At 44.8% G+C, this 20,406-nt stretch overlaps 1 protein-coding gene across 2 annotated transcripts in view; it reads left to right on the top strand.

Annotated features, from left to right (window-relative positions):
- The window catches only part of LOC139059908 (uncharacterized), a 37,109-nt gene that overhangs the window by 7,698 nt on the left and 9,005 nt on the right, over positions 1 to 20,406 (top strand). Inside the window, exons 3-7 of one of the 2 annotated variants that reach the window (XM_070538466.1) lie at positions 962 to 1,094; positions 3,931 to 3,973; positions 7,758 to 7,857; positions 10,049 to 10,085; positions 17,632 to 17,798. In XM_070538466.1, the coding sequence (XP_070394567.1) occupies positions 962 to 1,094; positions 3,931 to 3,973; positions 7,758 to 7,857; positions 10,049 to 10,085; positions 17,632 to 17,798 (480 nt within the window). Of the gene's footprint in view, positions 1 to 961; positions 1,095 to 3,930; positions 3,974 to 7,754; positions 7,858 to 10,048; positions 10,086 to 17,631; positions 17,799 to 20,406 lie in introns of both variants that reach the window. The other variant, XM_070538465.1, reaches the window with a different exon arrangement.

Genomic DNA, 20,406 nt, shown 5'->3' on the forward strand with positions numbered 1-20,406 from the left:
TGCATGCAAAAACAATCGGCAATGGCTCATAGCCCCCTAAGCGAGCAGAAAATGCATCATAGAGAACATGCCGAAAACTGTGAACATCAGTGGCTCATACCCCTGTAAGCAAGCAAAAGATGCAATGGCTCATAGCCCTGTAATGAAACAATGTAGTACATCTCCCCTAATACACCCAGATTGGACATCCAGTGTTTTATGCGATTCTCGGTGGCACTGGCAAGTGACCACACCACACCGGTCATCGTCTGTGATTTTAACATGGACATTGCCAAGCCACAAAACAGGGTTTGTGCAGGTCGTCACCGACGAGCTTGCCTTGATATACTCGGCCAACAACCACACGTGGAACGTGTGTTGATCTTACATTGGCAATGAATGTTTCTTCAATTAAAACTGAAAATTTAGTCTTATATCCTAGTGGCCATAAAGCAGTGGTGACAATTGTAACAGAATGAAATGTTTGCCGAAGTTTGCTGTTTGTCTCGTTCCCATATCGTAGGTTTTGGGTGGTCCACCTGCAGCTTCGCTGTCGGACCAGCTTCACAGGGTGGAATGAGTCCTGAATGTCTGCTTTATGTGGAGACTGCGGATTCTCAAATTCTACTTTCGACGTCCCTAAATTTAAACAAATACAAACATCCCAGTCGCATGCTTTGATTCTCAAATATGTGTGGCCATTTGGTATACATGTATTGCACATGGTCAGCCATTAAAAAATGTTGTTTTGGTTACAGTGCAGTATTGCTTATAGTGCGGATATTCGCACCTCTGGTGACTTAACGCTATGAGCAATCTATGCTGCACCCATCACTCCACTGTTCCGTGCTGCAGGTGATGTACAGAGCAAAGCAATAGGTGTTCCATTAATGTCTCTCAGCAGAACTACTAGAAAGCTGTCGCTCGACATTTACAGTCATCCTCCAATAAATTTCGTCAATATTTTTTTATGTGCGTGCAGGTACTTAGAGTGTATGGTCAGCGAGCTGGAATGCACTGTGGAGAGCTGTCTTGAAGCCACGCAAGGCATCGCGGACCGCATCTGTCGCACTGTGGACATGTGGTACGATGGCATCATCCGCACTGTGCCGGAGGTGAGGAGTGTCACCTTTTCCATTTGTCCAAAGTAGCAGTCAAGGAACATGAGCATTCAAGCACAGGGACTCATCTGTTCGGCATGACCCAGACAGTAGTGTTAGATTAGGATACTCAAGTGTTGGGGCCATCTGGTTCTTGTATGTGTCTGCAGTTGCATATGCAAGCAGAAAAACATTTACCTTTTTCACGAGAGTCCTGCGGGCGCTGCTACGTTTGATCACGTGGTGACGCATTCATTGTTTGCCTCAGCTACCTCCGTAACCACTGTGTTTACAATGGATGTACATAATGCCACTGTGGCTCGGCTAACCTCTGTTTCGGCAGATATCATAGACAGAGGCTGGGTGAATGATACGTGACGCCTTGGTTACAGCTTCGAAGGTCATGTAAATGCTTTTGGAGCTCATTATGCTTTGTCCAAACAGCATGAGCAGCGTATACGGTGCTCGTAATTAAAGTGGGGCTAAAAATGTATTCCAAGCTTTCCTACCTTTCTGGTTACAAACAGAATCAGTATCAGTGTGTTTAGCTCTTCATTCTTTATTTGCAAACACTTTGAAGCAGCAGCTTGTCATGTTTCTGATTCAGTAAAGTTCCTCAGTGTGGTCACTATCTGTACCTGCATCTCATGCCCCAAATTTTGTAATCTTGTCTAAATGTAGATAACATGCATACATACATAGTCACAAAAGAATGTCATGTTTTCTAAAGTTTTGATTCAAAAGGATGCATTTTCAAAGTCATAAAGCTGCTCAAAGCCAGAAAGACAAAGTTTAGGCAAATTTATGCACTAACAATCATTCCTGTGCTGTCTGAACCACCACGTTTGTGGCTGCCATAGGCATTAGTGCCACAGTTTCCGCTAGTAATTTTTCTAGAAATCTCATGGCCCCCAAGATCCAAGCACACGAGGCTGACATCCGTGTAGTGCTGCCACGCCTATTTCTTGCATACGCAGGTCACTTGCATCTCCTAAAGTCGCATTCGCACGACATACAGAAACAGGAATTTTCGCAGAAGATAACTAATCGCGACGTGACTCGTGCATCACCTCAAATTGTTGCCTTTGCCGAGTCTGGCTTTCTCCGCTCGCAGATTGGATGAAAGATGTTCGGCGATATTTCCATCCGTCCGTCTGATGGTTGTCTTTCATCTATCTAGCCTAATCAGTGTAAACATTATCAACACAGGCTGGATAGGTCTGGCTCACTGGGCTAGTTATCTGGTGTGGAATTGCATTTGTGATTGCATAGGTGAGTTTTTACTTCATTGTAACATTAGTAATAAACACTTGCTGTAATGGGATTGCAGTGCTATATGAACCCATGCGGTCAGCGACGTGCAGAGAGTAATGCTGTCCTCTCTGGTGCTCCGGCAAGGCACGCAAGTGTTGGAGTCTAGAGTAAGCATGCAAACTCCATGAGCATGCTGCAGCCTTGTAAATCTAACTTTGCACGGTGGTACCTGCTTAAAGCCATCGTGGTTGCGTGGCCCCTGTGCCATGCCACATTTTGCCCCCATGTGCGAGTCTAGCTTAATCTATAGAACGCTATCTTCCAAGTTCTCCAGCTTTGATGATTGGTACACTTTTGGAGTATGGAGTTTTGGAGTGTTCATGTGAAAGAAGACTCGGTAAGCTTGAAATGCTGCAGAAGTATGATGCACAGGTGGTCACGTGATATTGAAACTTTTGCATCAGTTTTCGCATGCAATGGGGTGGATTTTAGACTTCACTCAAGGTTAGTTTATTGCTTGTTGATAAATAACTGCATTATGCAGTTGTGCAGAAACACAACCTATAATTTTTGGGAGACATTCTGTGTGAAAAACGTTCTGCATACATGGAACTTGGAGTGAAATCTGCTAGTACTTTACATTGGCATTACAGGAATATATACAGCTTAGGTGTTAGATTCAAGAAGGAAGCATGGTATTCATTCTATTCACTGATGATAAACCTTTTCTCACTGAAGAAGTGCAGAGAGCTTTGAAAGGATGCCCCATCAATGTAAACTGATTTAGAATTTCTCTTTAAAGTAGCATTCATATTTGAAAGCCAATTTTTACTGTTATTTGTGCTCAGTGTTTTGAAATTTGCACAGCTCTAAACGCAACGCTTGTGTGTACGTGTCTACCTTCTTGTGGTTATCTGTTTGTGCTGTTACCCATATGTTTATAAATGCAAAATTTGTTCAATTCAGTTAAAAATGAAGTGCAGTGCTTGAAGATGTCCGCTAAATGACTAGGTCACGTACATCACATCGACATGGGAATTTTGTTCGGTCTTTGTAGAAAACCTGTAGAACTGGGAAATGCAAAAATGCTGATCTGTTAGATGTCCTGAAAGCATGTGATAAAGGGTGTTGTTCTTCTTCATGTGGTTCTCTGTGTCGAGAGTGAAACTTTCTGAACGTATCTTGGTTAGAGTTGTAGCTGCCAGAGTCGAGCTCGGTCCCCAGTCATGGTGCCAAGCCCATTTCTCGGTCCCTGTTGACATATCTTATGCAAACCACCTGTAGTGACCGTAGTAAGGCATAGCTCTTGTGGTAGGGCCGTATGGCTGAACTGTTCTCCCAGGTGCAATTAAGGAAGGAAGGGTGGGTGTTTAAGCAAGATAAAATGTGTGAAGAGAGTTCTGTGATACATTCCCAGCAAGTGCGTTAAAGCATCTGCCACATGCTTGACATGTCGATTTGCTGGGTATGCTCTGTGTGGTGCTGGATGACATTTTTGAATAGTGTAAGTGTCGATGCCAATTTCATTGGTTTTTGTATGGCGCATCGAAGCAGCGGGGAGATAGTTACTGGTTGGTGCTGGCATTTTTCACTGCAGGAAATCCTCAATCGGCCCTACAGGGAAGTGTGGGACAGTGTCCGTAAGTAGGAGACCAGGCATGCTCTTTCGTTGTTTAGTGCACATATTGTTGAGCATCCTTTGCACGTATTTCCAAATAAAATACAGTGGAATCTTGTTGCAACGAACTTCGCAGGACCGCCGAATTTAATTTGTTAACTTGAATTATCGTAGTACTGAAAAACCAATATTTTCATGTCAGTAATATAACACATCAAAAATTACATACTATGCAGCAGATGCGCGTGTTCGTACGTAAATAATAAACGAGAACACCGGGCACAGTTTAACTACAATTTATTGCTTGAAGAAGTCTGTAAACTTCTTTTGCCGAGTAGACAGCAAGCGCTGCAGGACGAATGCCTTGACATCCTCGACCTGCCTCTGAACGTCATTGGGGACATCTTTACAGCGCCCGACAAATGATCGTGTCTTTTCTAGAAAAACTAAAACATCCAAGTTGGAAACAGTCTCTTTCTCTTTGTGTGTTGATCCAGTGTCGGCATCGTCTTCGTCACTACTGCAATCTTATTGCCCACTCACTTTATTCACAATGTCTTCGTTGGTGAGCTCCGTGGATGTAGCCGCCTCGCTGTCGCTGTCAATGTAATCATCGAAGGTCACCACGATGTTGACCGGGAGCTTCTTCGTAAGCTCATTCCACAGTTCTGGGTTGAGCTCCTCTGTGTCCTCAGTCTTGTAGTGTAAATGAAGCCTTAAAAAGGCCTGCCTTTCGCCAGCAGTTGCTGATTGTGCTTGCCTTCACGTTCCACCACAACCCTGTAAGCATTTCTGCAGCTTGACGGATGTTTACCTGTGTGGGCAGCTTCAGTCGAATATTGATCAGGAGGCGCTGCACAAGACTCTTCCGAAATTCGGCCTTCACACATCTGGTGATGCCCTGGTCCAAAGGTTGGAGCAAAGAAGTACAATTCGGTGGCATAAATTCAAGTTGCACATTGCTCAATCCCTCGTTCACGATGTGCACTGAACAATTGTCAACGATGATAATTTTTCTGTCTGTCTTGTTCATTGTGTCGTCAAGCTGCAGCAGCCACTGAGTGAACAATCCTCGCGTCATCCACACTTCTTTGTCGGCTCGGTAGTCGCAAGGCAACGAGATGTTTTTCAAGCAGCGCGACTTAGCAGACTTGCCAACAGCGGCTTGAGGTGCTCGTGGAGTTGCAGCAGAACAGAACCAATACGTAGAGATGTGATTTCTTTCCGCCCTTGCACCTGTCACCTTTGAAGTTCGTTGTTTTATCAGGCAACAACTGATAAAAGAATGCCGTTTCATCGCCGTTGAAAACGTCATCTGGAGAGGAAGACTTCATCTCTTGAAAGCACTCGTTCCGCCAGGCAACCGCACTCTTGGCATCTGCTGCCTTTTCTTCACCACAAGCAACCTGCCACACAATGCCATTCCTTTGCTGGAAACAGTAAAGCCATCCGGCACTTGCATCGAAACCGGAGATGTCCAAGGCGGCCGCGAACTGTAGCGCGTTCTCTTGAATAATTGTTTTCTCTGGCATTCTTAAACCACGCGAGGACAGCGTCGTCGACATTCTGGTAGTTGCCAAGCTGCACGTGTTTTCTTGAGGGAGCCAGCTGTGACTCGATGCAATTTCATATTTTCCCGATCCTTGAACATCGTTGCCATTGTTGAGGGGGCATATCACGCTCCGTGCCAGGTCGACTTGCTTTCTTCCAGCATTCAGCGTCAAAATGTCCGCTTTTTCTTTAAAGTGAACACTGGCATCTTTTTTTTTTCTTTACTCCGAGGGGTCAGGGGAACTCATTGTGAGCAAAGCAAACGCACAACACAATCACAGCACCGATAACTTTGCAGCTCCAGCCGATCGCTATCAATGTGGTGACGCTAGGCCTACGACATGGTAGGAAAGTCCGAACATGACCATATGCGACGCTCACGTTGATGCCAATGCTGCTACGGATGATGATGATAGGTGTAAACCTCGGGGATTCGGTACCGAAACTTCCAACGGAACTTCGTAATAACGAAGCAGTTTGGTGATTACGGGATTAAATTATGTACGTTATTCTGAAATATTCAGCAATATGAAGTTCGTAGTACTGAAAGTTGTTTTACATTGAAAATATAGGCATTTTGGCAGAGATATTTAAAAATTCGTATATGTGAAAAGTTCGTTAATGTGCTGTTAATAGTAACGAGATTTTACTGTAGCAGTTTGGTTGGGGGTACATGTTGCAATGCTAGCCAGTGAACTTGTTCATCCATACTACAGTGAAACCTCGTTAATTTCACCTTGTTAAGTTGTAAAATTGGGTAGTTCAGTACTCGTCCTTCGTAATTGTACACGTGTGACTCAATAGAGCAAAAACGGTGCTAAATGGCCAAGAGAAACAATGCGGTGGAGTCCGTATTTCCATTGTCATGAGCAGAAACCGTATGGGGAATGGCAGAAATGCTGAACTCTTCATGTCTATTTGTGCGTTTATCTGTATGCCACTGCACATGATGCCACCTTGGCCATACGTGCCTTCAGAACTGCGTAGTCTCCATCCCAGATCGCGTTGATAATGATCGCGGTTCTGTCTGCAGCGGCTGCAGCAAACAGTAGTAGTAGTTGACTCAGTGCACACGTTGGTCACATGCCTTCAGATATGGTGGCTAGAGGGGGAAGTCTGACAGGCAGGAGAGAGGAGCTGCACAAAATCGCAATGAAACATGGTGCCCATTGTAGCAGGCTCTGATTGCGCTGGGAGCGCTTTCAGCTGACTCAGTGGTGCGGCCATATAGGTGCATCTATAGCTCGGTTGGGCAACCTTTTCTTTGCAAGTTTCATACATTGTGCACGCAAGTGCTTTTATCTACTCGCCAAGCTTTGCATGTGAAAAGTGCGAGCAGCGGCGCAATGACAACTGCAGATAGAGTATTAAAGCTGAGTAGTGGATAAAAATAGTTATTCCTGTTTTAGTTTAAACCTGTACTGTAATCGCATTACCTGCGACTAAAAAAATTTCGTAACTTGAATCTCTCATTTGGCAATGCTCTGCCACCACTTGGGCACACTGCAGAATTTGTGCAGATGACAATTGTTTTGCACTCAGGCCAACCGACAAGTGCTTGTGCCTGTCACTTTGTGTTTCAAGTTCCGTCCTAAAATACCGCACTATAAGTCGGGAAGAGCTATGGAATAACAACTAGCCTGAAGCAATACCTTGCTAGGTTAAAGAGGTTAAGCTTATCATAAAAAAAAAGCAAGCTTAAGTTGGCCCTGTCAGCCCTGAATAGCTTTCCAAGAGAAATAGAATTATCCTTTTATTGTGCAATTAAGTGATAGCTGCTTGGTGTACTATATTCAATTTACTTCTTCACTTTGTTTTTTCTGTGTGTGTTGATTGATGTGCGTTCTGTTGTAGCGCCCAGTTCATTTCATTGCAGTATGCTGTATAAAGCAAAACGTTTTCCGAAATTAATAGTGTCAGTGTGTCCACACTGTCGCTCACCTTTGCGTACCTGAACTGCATTCCCCCTCAGTATTACCGAGGTTTTACTGTAAGTACTTCAAAGCTCACTCATATCAAAGTGTCTGCAAAGTTTTGGCTAGATTTCGGGCAGTGTCAAACCAGGTTCCTACAGCTTTCAAAGAGTGTGAGAACTCCCTTGCACAGCTTCGCTCTTTTTGATGTACAAGTTGGCCATATTTCCATGCATCTGCGAAGTATTCTTTCTTGTTATTGCGAGATCTTATTCCAGCACATCTTCGCACTTTTCTTCACTTATCTTGACTACTGGACTTTTTTCTAAATAACTGTAGCAGCAGTGCCAGACTTCACCACAGCGCTGTCTGCTGCAAGTGTTTCTTCAGCCTCAACTGAGACATCGTCAGATGCAAGGCCAATGACTGCCACGCGACTGCGGTAAGTTAAAGTGCTTTTCATGCTGCTTCAGTGATCGGTAGCATCAGGGGACACTTCTAAACAGAATGTTATTAAAAGCCAGATTGGTCGATTACACTCGTGGATTACTATGCACAGTCAGCTTCCAATAATTCAATTCTGACAAGACCAATGAGACCAGTTGAATTATTCGGTTGGTAGAATTAAATACTTGGCAGTATTTGTATGCTTTGCCGCATAACCTTCCTGTACTGCGAAAGGCAAAGTGGGGAAGGGGGCCACTGTTATGGGACATAACACATATTCTTTAACTTGCACATGTGCAGTCTCCGGTCACAGTATGAGCACTGTTATGCCTAACAAGTTTACCAGCAGGCCTTCAGAGTTGCAGAAGGACCCCAGCTCTTTTGCTGACTTGAAATGTACCCCTGACTTTCCTTTTTCATCTTACCGCATTCCTTTATGCTAGCTTTTACAAAACACAGACAGGTTTTCTAAACTTTTTCGGGCATGACGCATGTGTGCACATGTAATTAGGAATGCGTACTGGGCCCCGTTGCACCTTTATGAGGCGCGCATGGTGGGTAAGACGAAGGGTTCAAATTGCCGTGGCAACATCAGAAATAGCTCTGAAGGGCTGCCTTGTCTTATTAGGCATCCAATGAGTTACTAGCTTAGATAATGCCACAAGTCCCAGTGAAAAGTTATGTCAGTAATATTACAGCAAAGTGTAGTTCAGTCAGCGTTCCTTTTTGCAGAAGAGAAAAGGGCACCCTGCCGCACGTCTTGGCAGAGTGCACAAAACTCAAGACCCCCCCTCCTCCCCTTCCCACCAACACCCCCAATCCCCAATCCCTTGAGCGATGGGAGACCTTGTTATCCAGCCCCGCCCTACCGATTCAGCTCGCACTGACGGACAGGGGCCAGGAGCTGCTGGAAACATATGGGTCCCGTAACTAGGGAACCACCCCGTCTGGTGCCTGCATGCACCACCGATTTATTTCGGGCCCAGTGAATGTTGCTTCATCATCATCATCAGCGTTTCTCTAATGATTTATTTCCTGCATGTTCATATTCAGTGTTGTAATGCTAACGCCTTTTATGTCTTATGTCTTAGTACACTCTTAGGCAAAGGTACACCCTTTGAGGTGTGTATCTGCCACACAACAATAATCATCTGCCTTGCTTGAGTTTCCTTTCTTGAAAACGCTGCTACTTTCCGGTTGGGAATGCTATGTCATGCTGATAACGTGCATGCCATTCGTTACTGGGAAGTACCGGGCTCACCGTGTTAAAGAAAGGAAATGCGGACAAGACAGATGACGATTATTGTTGTGTGGCAAGAGGGTGTAATTTGTGTAAAGAGGGTGTAAGAGGGTGTAGAACCTTCTTCCCTTTACATCTCTGTGTTAAGTCTTCTGGGCTCCAACTCTCAAGTGTCGGTCGTGTGTATTGTTTTCCCTTTGTTTTCCTCACCAGTTATCACATCCAGAAACTGCAACAGTGCACCTTCGGCATGGTCTATCAAAGGTGCTTACGTTAAACGTTGCATGTCATGACTTTTGATGTCTTGCATGGTTGCTTAAATATGCACAGCTGCATAGGCTTTAAAGAAACCTTCGTGTCCTCGAACAGAGGTTGTTACTATCGTCAAACATTTGGCTTAAGCACCAGATGGAAAGTGCAAGGTTCGTTAAGTGCGATTCACAGCTACGACCACTCCAAAAAGTGTTTAACATTCAGTATTATCTAGCTCGCAAGCAGTGATAGCAAACTTTATCAGGTTTTAAATAGTTTGTTGCTTTTTGTCAAACTTCAGATAAAATTGTCTGAGTAGTTTTCTGCCTCATCTGCATTTCTAACACAATGGTTGTCATATCAAATAATGTTATCATTGTAAATATTTTTAGCTCTCATGTATCTGTTTTCTCTTGTCATTTGTTCAATGATGCCCCCCTTACTCAATGCTCCCCTTGCGGCCTGTAAGGTACTTTGAAATAAATAAATAAATAACTATCATGTTTTCCAGTATCATGCATTCTTTTTTTCCATGGTCCCTTGAGAAACGTGTCAATGGGGTTTTTATGTGTGCTGTCATTACAGTGCCTGTGCCTTGCATATTTGCATTGCTGTGACACTGTTTATGTAAGCTAGACTAATGAATAGAGCTTCTGACAGCTGTATGTTTTAATTTCGTTTCATTTCTTTGCAGGCAAAAGACCCTTGTGGCCAGTGCAAAGGCAAAAAGGGTGAGTGCAGTATGCCTTAACCATTTCCAAGGTGTGCACTTGCATAGAAAAATGAGCGATCAGCCCAACTCATTCAGTACTATCTTATTTTTCATGCAGCCCTAAAAACAGCTTCAGCTCGTCCACTGCTCTGTACTTGTATACTCCAGGTGGCATGAAAAGCCTGTTGAATAGTGAAGTTGCGAACATAAACTCTTTGTTGTGTTGCTAGCTGTCTATTTCAAAATGGCATTCTTCGTGGATGAGTGAGTCATGTTAAAAACAAAACAAAATGCAGGGATTAGGAAAGCTCAGCATCTTCGAGTAAGAGCTATTTTGCGATACAGTGGGCAGTGTTGAAACTGATAAATAAGAAAAGCCAATACATGCAGTGATACCTATCTATGTGCAATGAAGGCCACCTTTGTTATACTATTAAAACTTCTCAATGTGTTCTACCTTCCTGAACAACTTTGCATACTTTTGGTTTGGTCTTGTGTAGACCTTTCACTCCTGAGGACGAGTCAGACTTGTTGCAATTTGTACCGCTCCTCCTGAGGTCATGCTGGGCCCATCCGCACTACGGTATAACCTGAAAACATAACTGTTTCAACGATTTCGTTCGGAAGGGCACAGGGAGAGAAATAACTTTATTCAAAACAATAACGTCATTGCAGGGAGCCAAGCCTCCTGCACTCGTTCTCGGTAGGAACGGTACAAATTCCAGTGACAAGCTTGGCTCATCTTGGTAGTGAAAGGGTTAATATGATCAACAAAATCGTTTGCATTAAAATTCTGCTGCAAGTTTAGTTTTTTCTTATTTTACCATTCTTAAAGGGTTACCCTCATAGGACACCTGCTGCGATGTCTCGGTAACCATGGCATGCTGCCACAGAGCACAAGATCACAGGTTTCATTCCAAGCTGCCATGGCTGGGGCTATTTCACTTTAGTGATGTTTCACGTGCCTAACACCAGATAAGTCAGCATCTACGGGCATCAATCAGCACTGCTGGCACCATTACAAGGTGGCGTGCTTCTACTGTGCCACGAATGGTGTCACCCATAGAAGTCAGTACTGGTCAGTCATGTGAACGCTCACGAAAGTGAAACTATACCTGAAAGTGATCGTGTAAAAATACCACCTCTGCATTTCTAAACGTGCACAACCCAACAACCCAAAGGCATTCACTTTGTTCGACTTGCGGTGTGTCAAATCAAAAGCAACACAAACAATATAGTCAACGTCCAATTATTTGGACTCCCGAGGGGCCGTGAAAACGTCCGAAAAATGAGGCAGTCCGAAAAAGTGAATGCATGCCTTTTACAGCCCCATAGAGTTCAAATCACCACAGGCACTTGCAAATAGCTCTGAAGGCCTTCCAGCTTACGTATTAGGCCTATCAGTGCTCGTACTGCGACAGGCAATGGTGGGTGCCCGCGTGTGGAATTAAAGGGACACTAAAGTGAAAAATAATTTCTTCTGCGTCAGTAAGTTACCTTTCTGCAATGCCAAAAACACCACTCTTACAACGATAAGACGTTTGGTAAGCCAAAAAAAAGCGCAAGAATGTAATACCGGTGGCGACGCCTACTTAAGTTCCTGCACATGGTGGCTGTGATGTCATGGATTTTTATGGCATCTTCTAGGGCCTGCTGATTATATATAGTGGTACAGATTGACTACATTGTGTTCTAAAGGAACCATATATTAAACATGGCAATTTTCGGGAACCTTTACTCAGCTAACGCGGCCCAAATGCGAAAACATACTTTGGAATGCCTGACGTCACGCTGACGTACCGGCGCTGGGGTTTCGGCACGAAATTCAAATACTGATACTTGGACCTTCATTTTCTCATCTAATAATCAAACTATTTTTTTGAAATGACTACCTGCAGGGTTCTGAAACAATGCTTCATTAGTCTAAACTGATTTATTGTTTCGCTTTAGTGCCCCTTTAAGGAATGTACATTGTGTTTAGTGACAATTGCCCCTTTCCACTTTTGGTGTGCTTCACCGCAATACATCGCGTATGCTTCTCCGCGTAACACCGCTGTGTTTCGGTGAAGCCGATTCTTGGGGCCCGGCAATATGCAACACATCATGCTTTCTGCGTTTTGGCTAGGATCACGAAGGCAGAGTCGGCGCCATTGCTGACAACGGAGAATTCTTTCAATGAAAAATATGCTTGGTAGCAAACGTTAAAGCACCTAGCTGTAGCGTTGCCACTGTGGTGGCAACAACTGCCAGCGGATTGGTGTGTGAAAGCGCCAGTTTGAGGTTGTGAAATAAGTAACATGGCGATGGTGGTGGCTTCGATTAATGCCGTTTCGGACCTGTGGTCGCAACAAAAAGTCCGGAGATTCAGACGGCAAAGAGTTTTTGTGTCCGTAATTTCAGATGTTCTTATACATTGGCTCTACGGGGTGTGGTAGTGTCAAAGACGTCCGAAAAATCGCTCGTTGACTGTAGAAGCTAATCCTGTCAAGTCTGAAAGTATTCTTTCTAAGCCTATTTTCATCAATTTTGCAGTGAGCAGTTAGAATGCAGTGAGCAGATAAAATGAACGCCACACTTCTGTTTATTGAACTTTCGGCAGAAGTCCAGCTCCGCATCGTCAGCGAAGCATTTTGGATTTCAGTGCGTTTCATTGTACAGTGTAGACCGCTTATAACGTAAGTCACGGGAGTTGTAAAAATCCGCGCTGCAAAGCATGCTTTGGTTATAACGCGGCACGCGTTATAACCAAAGCATGCTTTCTTTCGGCTTTTGCCTATGCCAAACGGACCACCCACCTTTCAAACAAAATTTTATTACCTATTTCACTCACACACACATACAACACAATCGCAACACAGGACAGAAACCAAATTCTCCTGACAAGTGCGGCATCAGCGGAAGAACACTTATTTTCTTCTCGCTGTTTTTTTAACAGCGCTTCATACAATTTCGTCCTCTACAAGGCTTAAGCAAGCACTGAAGCGCTTTCTTACTCAAGCTGTTCTTCGCGTAGTACGTCTTCACTTTGCTGAGGTATTCCAGAGCGTCTTTGCATGGCACATGTGGGTCTGGTGTCAGGTCGACATCGTCGTCTGACTCGTCTTCGGTTGCAAGCTCCGCACTACCATGCACCGCTGCGACAGTCGCATCAACCGTGCTCGCTTCCTCGCAGACGGGAAGCTCTGACTCACCGGCATCGACATATTCTTGGAAAATGCCCGTGGTGGAAACAAACTTGCTTTCAATGAGGCCGCACCACATGTCGTTGGTGTCGACCATCTATCTATCAGCAACATTGTCGCCCGTCTCATTAGCGTCAAGAGCCTCTGCATTGCGGTGAAGCCTGCTTTGTGCAAGCATTTGCTTATTGTAGTGGCTTGTACCTGCCACCGCGAAGCGGCAGCCAAATCAGTCGTGCCCCTTAAATTCACTAAGAGGCTGCTGCTGCTGCACGTTCAGCAAAACTTTCGCAGATGCGTTTTTTGTAAAGTGCATTTACGGTTGCGATGACACCCTGGTCGAGCGGCCGACATTTTGCAGTCGTGTTTGCAGGCAGAAACTTTAACTTGACTGCAGTCAATTTTGGCTTGATGTTGTGGGCTGTGCAATTGTTGAGAATGAGCACGACCTGTCTCTTCTCTGCCACCTTGTCTTCATCGAACTTGCAAAGCCAGTTTGTGAACATGTCTTACATCATCCGCGCCTTTTTGTTGGATTTGTATGTCACTGGCAGGCACTCTCGCTTTTTAAAGCAATGCGGCCTCGCCGATTTTCCAATGACAAACAGGCGGCACTTGTCGCTTCTATCCATATTAGCGCAGAACAACACAGTTAGGCGCTTTTTTGAGGCCTTGCGGCCAGAGCAGGCTTCACCTCTCAGTGCAAGAGTGCGGTTGGGCAGAAGGTTATAAAATTCGCCAGCTTCGTCGGCATTGTATACATCTCTGTCCGTATACATGGGCAGCATGGTTTCCAAATTTAAGCGAAGCCAGACTTCGATGAACTCATCGTTGACATCACCGCTTTCACCGCACACCACTTTGTAGCTGATGCCATGGCGATCTTTGAATAGCTGGATCCATCCATTAAGTGGGTTGAAGTTGTCGTGGCCTAAAAGAGCACCAAGGGACTTGGCTTTTTGTTGGAGCATGGGGCCACTCACTGGTATGCTCTGAACCCTAACTTCATGGAACCATCTGAAGAGTGCTGTGTCCACATCTTCGTACTTCGACGTACGTATTCTCTTCCATGACAGGGAAGACGAATCTTGCTGCAATTGCTGCCACAGTTTGTTCTTGTGCTTGTATATGGTCGACACGGTTGTGTCAGAAATGCCGTATTTGACCGCCTTTGACGCCTTCTTCAGCCCACTTTCTATATCCCTTATAATGCATTCCTTCGTCTCCAGCGATAAGGCATGCCTTTCTCGCACTGCTTGAAGACGCTGCCGACCCCATGGTGACAAAAGCCCGACAACACAAGTGCACAGTGGACAACTATGACGACGAGATCATGACAAGCACACACCAAATGCGACAGAGGGACTGAAAAAAAAGAGTGCACTATCGCTTCCACTTTGCACAGCGCGCACCCTGATTGGACGCTGCTGTAGTGATGAAAACACTCGCCCTCCTTCCTCTGAAGTTTCCCACCCTTCTCATTTTCGTTTCGCTTTTCGCCGCTGGTCTCCACGCGTGTGCCCATGCTCCCCCTTCTCCACATTTGCACGCCTGGCAACCGTGCGGCCATGCTCAACGCCTCCGAGAAAAGGCCATGCTCCTTGCGCCGATTTCATGGTTGCATGCTTAAAGGAACTGTGCTATAACCGGTATTCTGCTTCATGTGCCTACGCAATAAATGGTCCGCCTATACATTGAGTTCTATGGGAGATATAACGGTGGAAAAAAAAAAACGACGCTATAACTGGTCCCGTGCTTAAAGCTGTTACGTTATAAGTGGTCTGCACTGTATTAGGGCCATTGTGCCTTAGTAAAAGTTCTGGAAACTTGCCAAGTTCAGTCTTTGGCTCTGCTCCTTAGAACATAACATAGTTACTATTTACCACTAGAAAAGTTATGCAGATCCAACGCACGTTAGAATCTGTGTAGTGAAGCTTTCATGGAAATGCTGCAAGTTTGCCCATTTCATTGGCTTAAAGGAAATGGACTGCTCTCGCACACCTGTGCTATGTAATTGGAGAAATCTTATATTCGCTTGTATTTATTTATTTTACATGTGCCAGCTGCTTGGCCAATCCCCCATTTTGGGTATGTGCCATGGTCATACCTGCCAACCCTCCTGATTCGCCCGGGAGACTCCAGATTTTTACTGAACTTTCCGATTGTACAATCACTGTCTTATATCTCCCAAAAAGCAGTCTCTGTTCGTGCAATAATGGTTTTTGCGAAACCGGCACCATGGATTCTGCAGCCACATCGTAATAGCATCACCAACAACATCCACACTAGCACCATTGGTATCGACTAAGCAGCCGACTACGGTGCCTAGTAAGCCGACCAAAGCCAGAGGCAATGTAGCTCTTGCATTTCACGCATGTCTTCCTCCATGGTGCATCTTGTTGCTGCTGCTTGGTTCTTTATTCTATGCTGCTTGTGTGTATGATTAGTGTTGGCTAGGCCATGTGTGTGTTGTGCACCGTGTAAAGTTACAGTCCTCGTGTGCTTGATGCCATAGCGCTATAAAAGCCAAAGAAAAGGTATTTGCAGAAGTTTTTGCGATTTTATACTTCTGAATTTCCTTGCTTTTTGACACCAAGAAAAGAACCTTTTGCATTTCGTATAATGTGTGGATGCGACATCAGCGTGTCTCACAGTGGCAAAGGCGATTTGAAACTGCACGTTTCCACGGCGAAGCATCAAAGCTATGTTCACACCGCTGAGCAGCAAGACAACATAGTGAACTTTCTCCGGAACAACTGCGACGACAGTGTCATACGTGTGGAGTGCCTGTTTACGGGATTCTTCGTCAAACACAACCTACCCCTTAGTGTCAGCGACCACATTTGGCCTCTTCTATGGAAAATGTTTCCAAAACGCGACAAGGCAAAGCGTTATGGATGTGGGCACAACTCTGAAACGCAACTCTGAAGAATGTGGAGGTGGTTAACCTGAAATTTATTTCACAGGCATTGCTCTAGAGTCTTCGTTTCTTTAGTCAGTTTCCCTCAGCTGCTGCCCCGAGATTCCAATGAATCTGTTAAGACGCTTTAGATGCTCTCGAAGCTGAGTTTGCCACACTACAGGTGTACAGTCTTCAAGAGGACATTCTGAATGGAGAAAGGTGGGACGTGCAGTGGTCTGTGGTTGGAAAAATGAAAAACAGTGATGGCAAACATGTTTCACCGAGTTGCTAAAGTAATGCTCGATTTACTCGTGATACTGCATAGCAAGGCAGAGCGTGAGAGGATTTTTAGCACGGCGTGAGAAACTAGGACAATTCCGCTCGTAAGTGTGCAGCACAACCCTCCAACTCCGGCTGATAGTGAAGAGCCATCAGTCTATACCGTGTTTTGAGAAAAGCTACTCAGACAAATTTTTGAAGTGAGCAAAGTCTGCTACTGCAAGGTCCCTGCAAAAGGACTCGTCGAACACTGCCTGAAAGTTTGAACGACCCCCCCCCCCCCCCCTTTGGCGCGAATAAAAAGTCTCCCAATTTTCGATCTTGCCAGGTTTGCAGGTGTGCATGGTATGGAAATTACAATCGCCAATGCTCAGCGATCATTTCAGAGCTAGTTGATGGCACAATATGTACTGCCCACCTCTTGGCCAATCCTCTGTTGTCAGTGTACGCCATTGTAGGGAAATCATCATAAACGACACGTGGTGACCACTTGAAAGACCTAGTGGCTGTTGACACGAGAGTACTATACATGTGTTCATGGCCTAATGGTTAGGGCATCGGTCTGCTGCACTGAGGGGCCAAGCTCTACTTGGCAAGAACCCAACCAACAGACAGACAGACAGACCGTACAACCCGGGTGAAAGTATAGGATGGTCGGTTTAAAAATTATTTAGAACCTAGTAGGCGCCGTCAAAATTCATAGCATCATGACGAACTTGTGCAGGAACTTCAAGGCAGCATCCTCACCGGCCTTTCAATTTCACATTCCACCTGTCTTATTATGCTTCCTAGTGTAGAAGTGTAATTTACTAATTGAGGTCAACTTACTTTTCTCATTTCAAAGAACCAACAGCCTGTCTAGTCGGTTGCGATTCACCAAAAGAACTTTTCAGTGGAAAAGAGGCAGCAGCGCTTTCTGTTTGCTTCTCTGTTGTCTGTGCATTTTCTTGTGCTGAAAATACTTCTTGAAAATTTCGAACGTTACTGGAGCCCTCCACTAGAGACAGCCCCAGTGTTACTTTTTTCACCTGGGAACCTCTTGAATTGGTCAGTTTTAGTGCCGGATGTGTGTTTCTCTCTTCCAGTCCATTGTATTGTGTCACGCTGCAGTTGCAAGATGATAGCTTACCAACCTGCCCAACTTTTTCTATGTACTGTATACTGTTGTGCTCCAGCCACGCCAACCTCAGTGTTCACTATTGCAGGCAGGAAGCCAGCGTTGTTCTACAGGCCCGAAAAGAAAGGTGACGGACGAAGCTCCCGGTTCCACAAAGCCAGCTAAGAAGACGCGGAAAATGAGCGTTCACACGCCAGCCTACCACACCCGCAAGGGCACAGGACTGCCTGTTGTCACGCCAAAATTTGACATTCGGTAAGTTACAAATCAAGGGACATTAACACTTTCCTGTCTGCGAGAAAATGTGCAGTTCTTGGGTAGTCCAGTTAGCAATTTTTTTACTGCTGCAGCAAACGCTTGATATTAGAATGTATGGTATCAATTTATAGGAGAAATGTGCTTTCTAATGGTATTATTTTCAAGCAAACATTTATTAACAATTCTTAAGAAAAAAAATCAATAAAAATTCGAAACGAGAACAAGAAAACTGCAAAAACATTGATGCTCGTTTGCACCAAGAGAACATAACAAATTTCAAAGTACAGTAAAACCTTGTTAAACCGTGCCCACTTAAACAGTAGCTTCATTTTAAAAGTAGTGAAGTCAAATCCCCAACTAGGCTACCATTGAACATAATGTGTTCTGTATCCGCATAAACAGTACCAGCTTATTGCGTATGTATCGGTTAACACGTGTTTCCACTTTTCGTCGCCTAAACACGGCGTTATGTCGTCTCCATTGGGTAGCCCGGCTGAACAACAAGCCACAGAGATCGGAACAATGGCCTCCAAGTGCCCTTTGTGTTTTTGCATAAAGCCACATCAACATCATTTCGGCGCCGTGCCAGAGAGCGTTGTGGCGTCGTGCAAGCAAGGGCTTGTGTTATTGCCAACGCTCGGATAAAAAAGACTCCAGGTGCTCAGCATAGAAGAAAAATTGGACATTGTTCGTGCTATCGAACGTGACATGAAGTTGGCGCTGGCACGAGACATGGGTCTATTGACTATGGTGTGTGGCATGTGGAATGCGAAGAAGTTGCTCAGCAGCACTGCTGCGACCGCGAAGAGATGCCAACTACGAGGTTCAACGTTTTGCCATCGATTCAGGCCCAGCAGTGGCAGAAGCTGCGCGTTACGCCAGCCTCATTAATGCAATCGTCACGATGAGAACAGCACCCCGCAATGAAAAGGTGCCCCGCAACTTCTGTAGTGCTACTGCACGCGTGCACGGAGAATGTGTAATGCTAACGAGAAATCTGCCATGCGAGTGTTTGCCGAGAAGAGAGGCAGGCTAAAAAGCCGGCTCGCAGCTTCAGTACGTTTGAGGCCACTGTCGTCACTGCTAGGCCGCGGCGGCATCAAACGAAAACAACTTTTGTCGAGCGAAGTGAGTAAATACTCCATGTTTTTTACCCTTTCATCGCACTCTCTCTGAGTTCAGTTTTTGACAGGTAAGTGGGCAGTTTCATTTCCTAAGCAGTGAGTAAGTGCGTTTAGTACATACTTTTTCTGAGCTCCGGCCAACTACGGCTTAACGAGGTTTCGCTGTATATATTTTGAACAAGAACACTAATACAACATTCCTGTAAATGAAGCTTTCTATCTGAAGTTCTTTATATACAAAGGAAAATGTTAGCGTTTGTGGCTATCGTGCTCGTGCGGCAGCTCTTACAGACTGCCGCGCGGCACTGCAGAGTGCAATATTAGGGCAATACTGAGGTCCCTTCCCAGCTGCCCTCTCGCGCAAAGGTTTACTCTTTGCACTGCTGCCGGCAAGTGGTCTTGCCCAAACAACATTGACACCCTGCAGGTAAGAACTGTGACCTCACACTGGAAATCTTTAGGTCCAAGCGCGGCAGGACGAAATGGTTCAGTGTACAAAACGAAAACTACCATCGGATACCTGTTAACGTTCTGGGGCTATTTGACGCGCTTTCGCCTTCCGTGCTGAAGTCTGATGAATCAAAATCATCATCCAAGTACCACCATCAAAACATTCCGACGCTGACCCTTCAGAATCAGTGGAAATTCTCCATTTCCTTAGGGCAGTTGTGCACGACATTCATGCCATGTTGGAAACTACAAGCACTTGTCTTGCCCGAATAAAAGACGCCTTAAAAATTCCTCTGCGGTGAAAACACAACACCTAAAATGGAAAAATAGTTAATCTTTCATGTGCTGGATGGTGCTAGCTGAAGAATGTAAAGTTAAAACCATCGATAGCATGCTATTGATGGGTATAGGCACGGACAGGAAAGTATTAAGCAATAGTCATTGTTAAAGGGGCATCAACGTGTAATTTGGAAGCTGTATAAACTACCCCATATTCTCATCTGTGAAAGGGTGAAAAATCAAGTTTGAGGGTTGCAAAATGCTTGCAAGGTGTTGTAAGTTGATGCTGAAGTTAGTTTCAAAATGCTAGCTAGGCCTGGTGTCATTGACGTCATCGTGCCGTCAAGAGAGTAAAATTTGCTGTCGTAGTGAAGCAGTAAGGCTGGGTATGATTTAGGTACGATGGTACGATGTTCATGAAGTGACAATGAACAAGTACTGTACATGTTTTCTCTGCTTCCTTCACTCATGTGTGGCGGCCACATTGATCACGTGAATAAAGTGAGCCAGTGTCAGGATGCATGCACCTCTTGGGTACCAAAACTGGTTCAGGGAAACACGTATTACATAAGTTACTTGAACACTCTGACACTTACCACATTCTTTCAAGGGTCTAGAGGTTTTGATCCTTGATTTAAGGGAAAATTAATGACAAGTTGGAAATCTGATATCTGTGATTGTTTAAAAAACCATGAGTGCATAGCGAATATGAGAACTGCAATGAAATTGTGAACCACGTAAAAATTCCAGTT

This window comes from Dermacentor albipictus, chromosome 5 (genome assembly GCF_038994185.2).
Source record: "Dermacentor albipictus isolate Rhodes 1998 colony chromosome 5, USDA_Dalb.pri_finalv2, whole genome shotgun sequence".
In the NCBI taxonomy this organism is placed as follows: Eukaryota; Metazoa; Arthropoda; class Arachnida; order Ixodida; family Ixodidae; genus Dermacentor; species Dermacentor albipictus.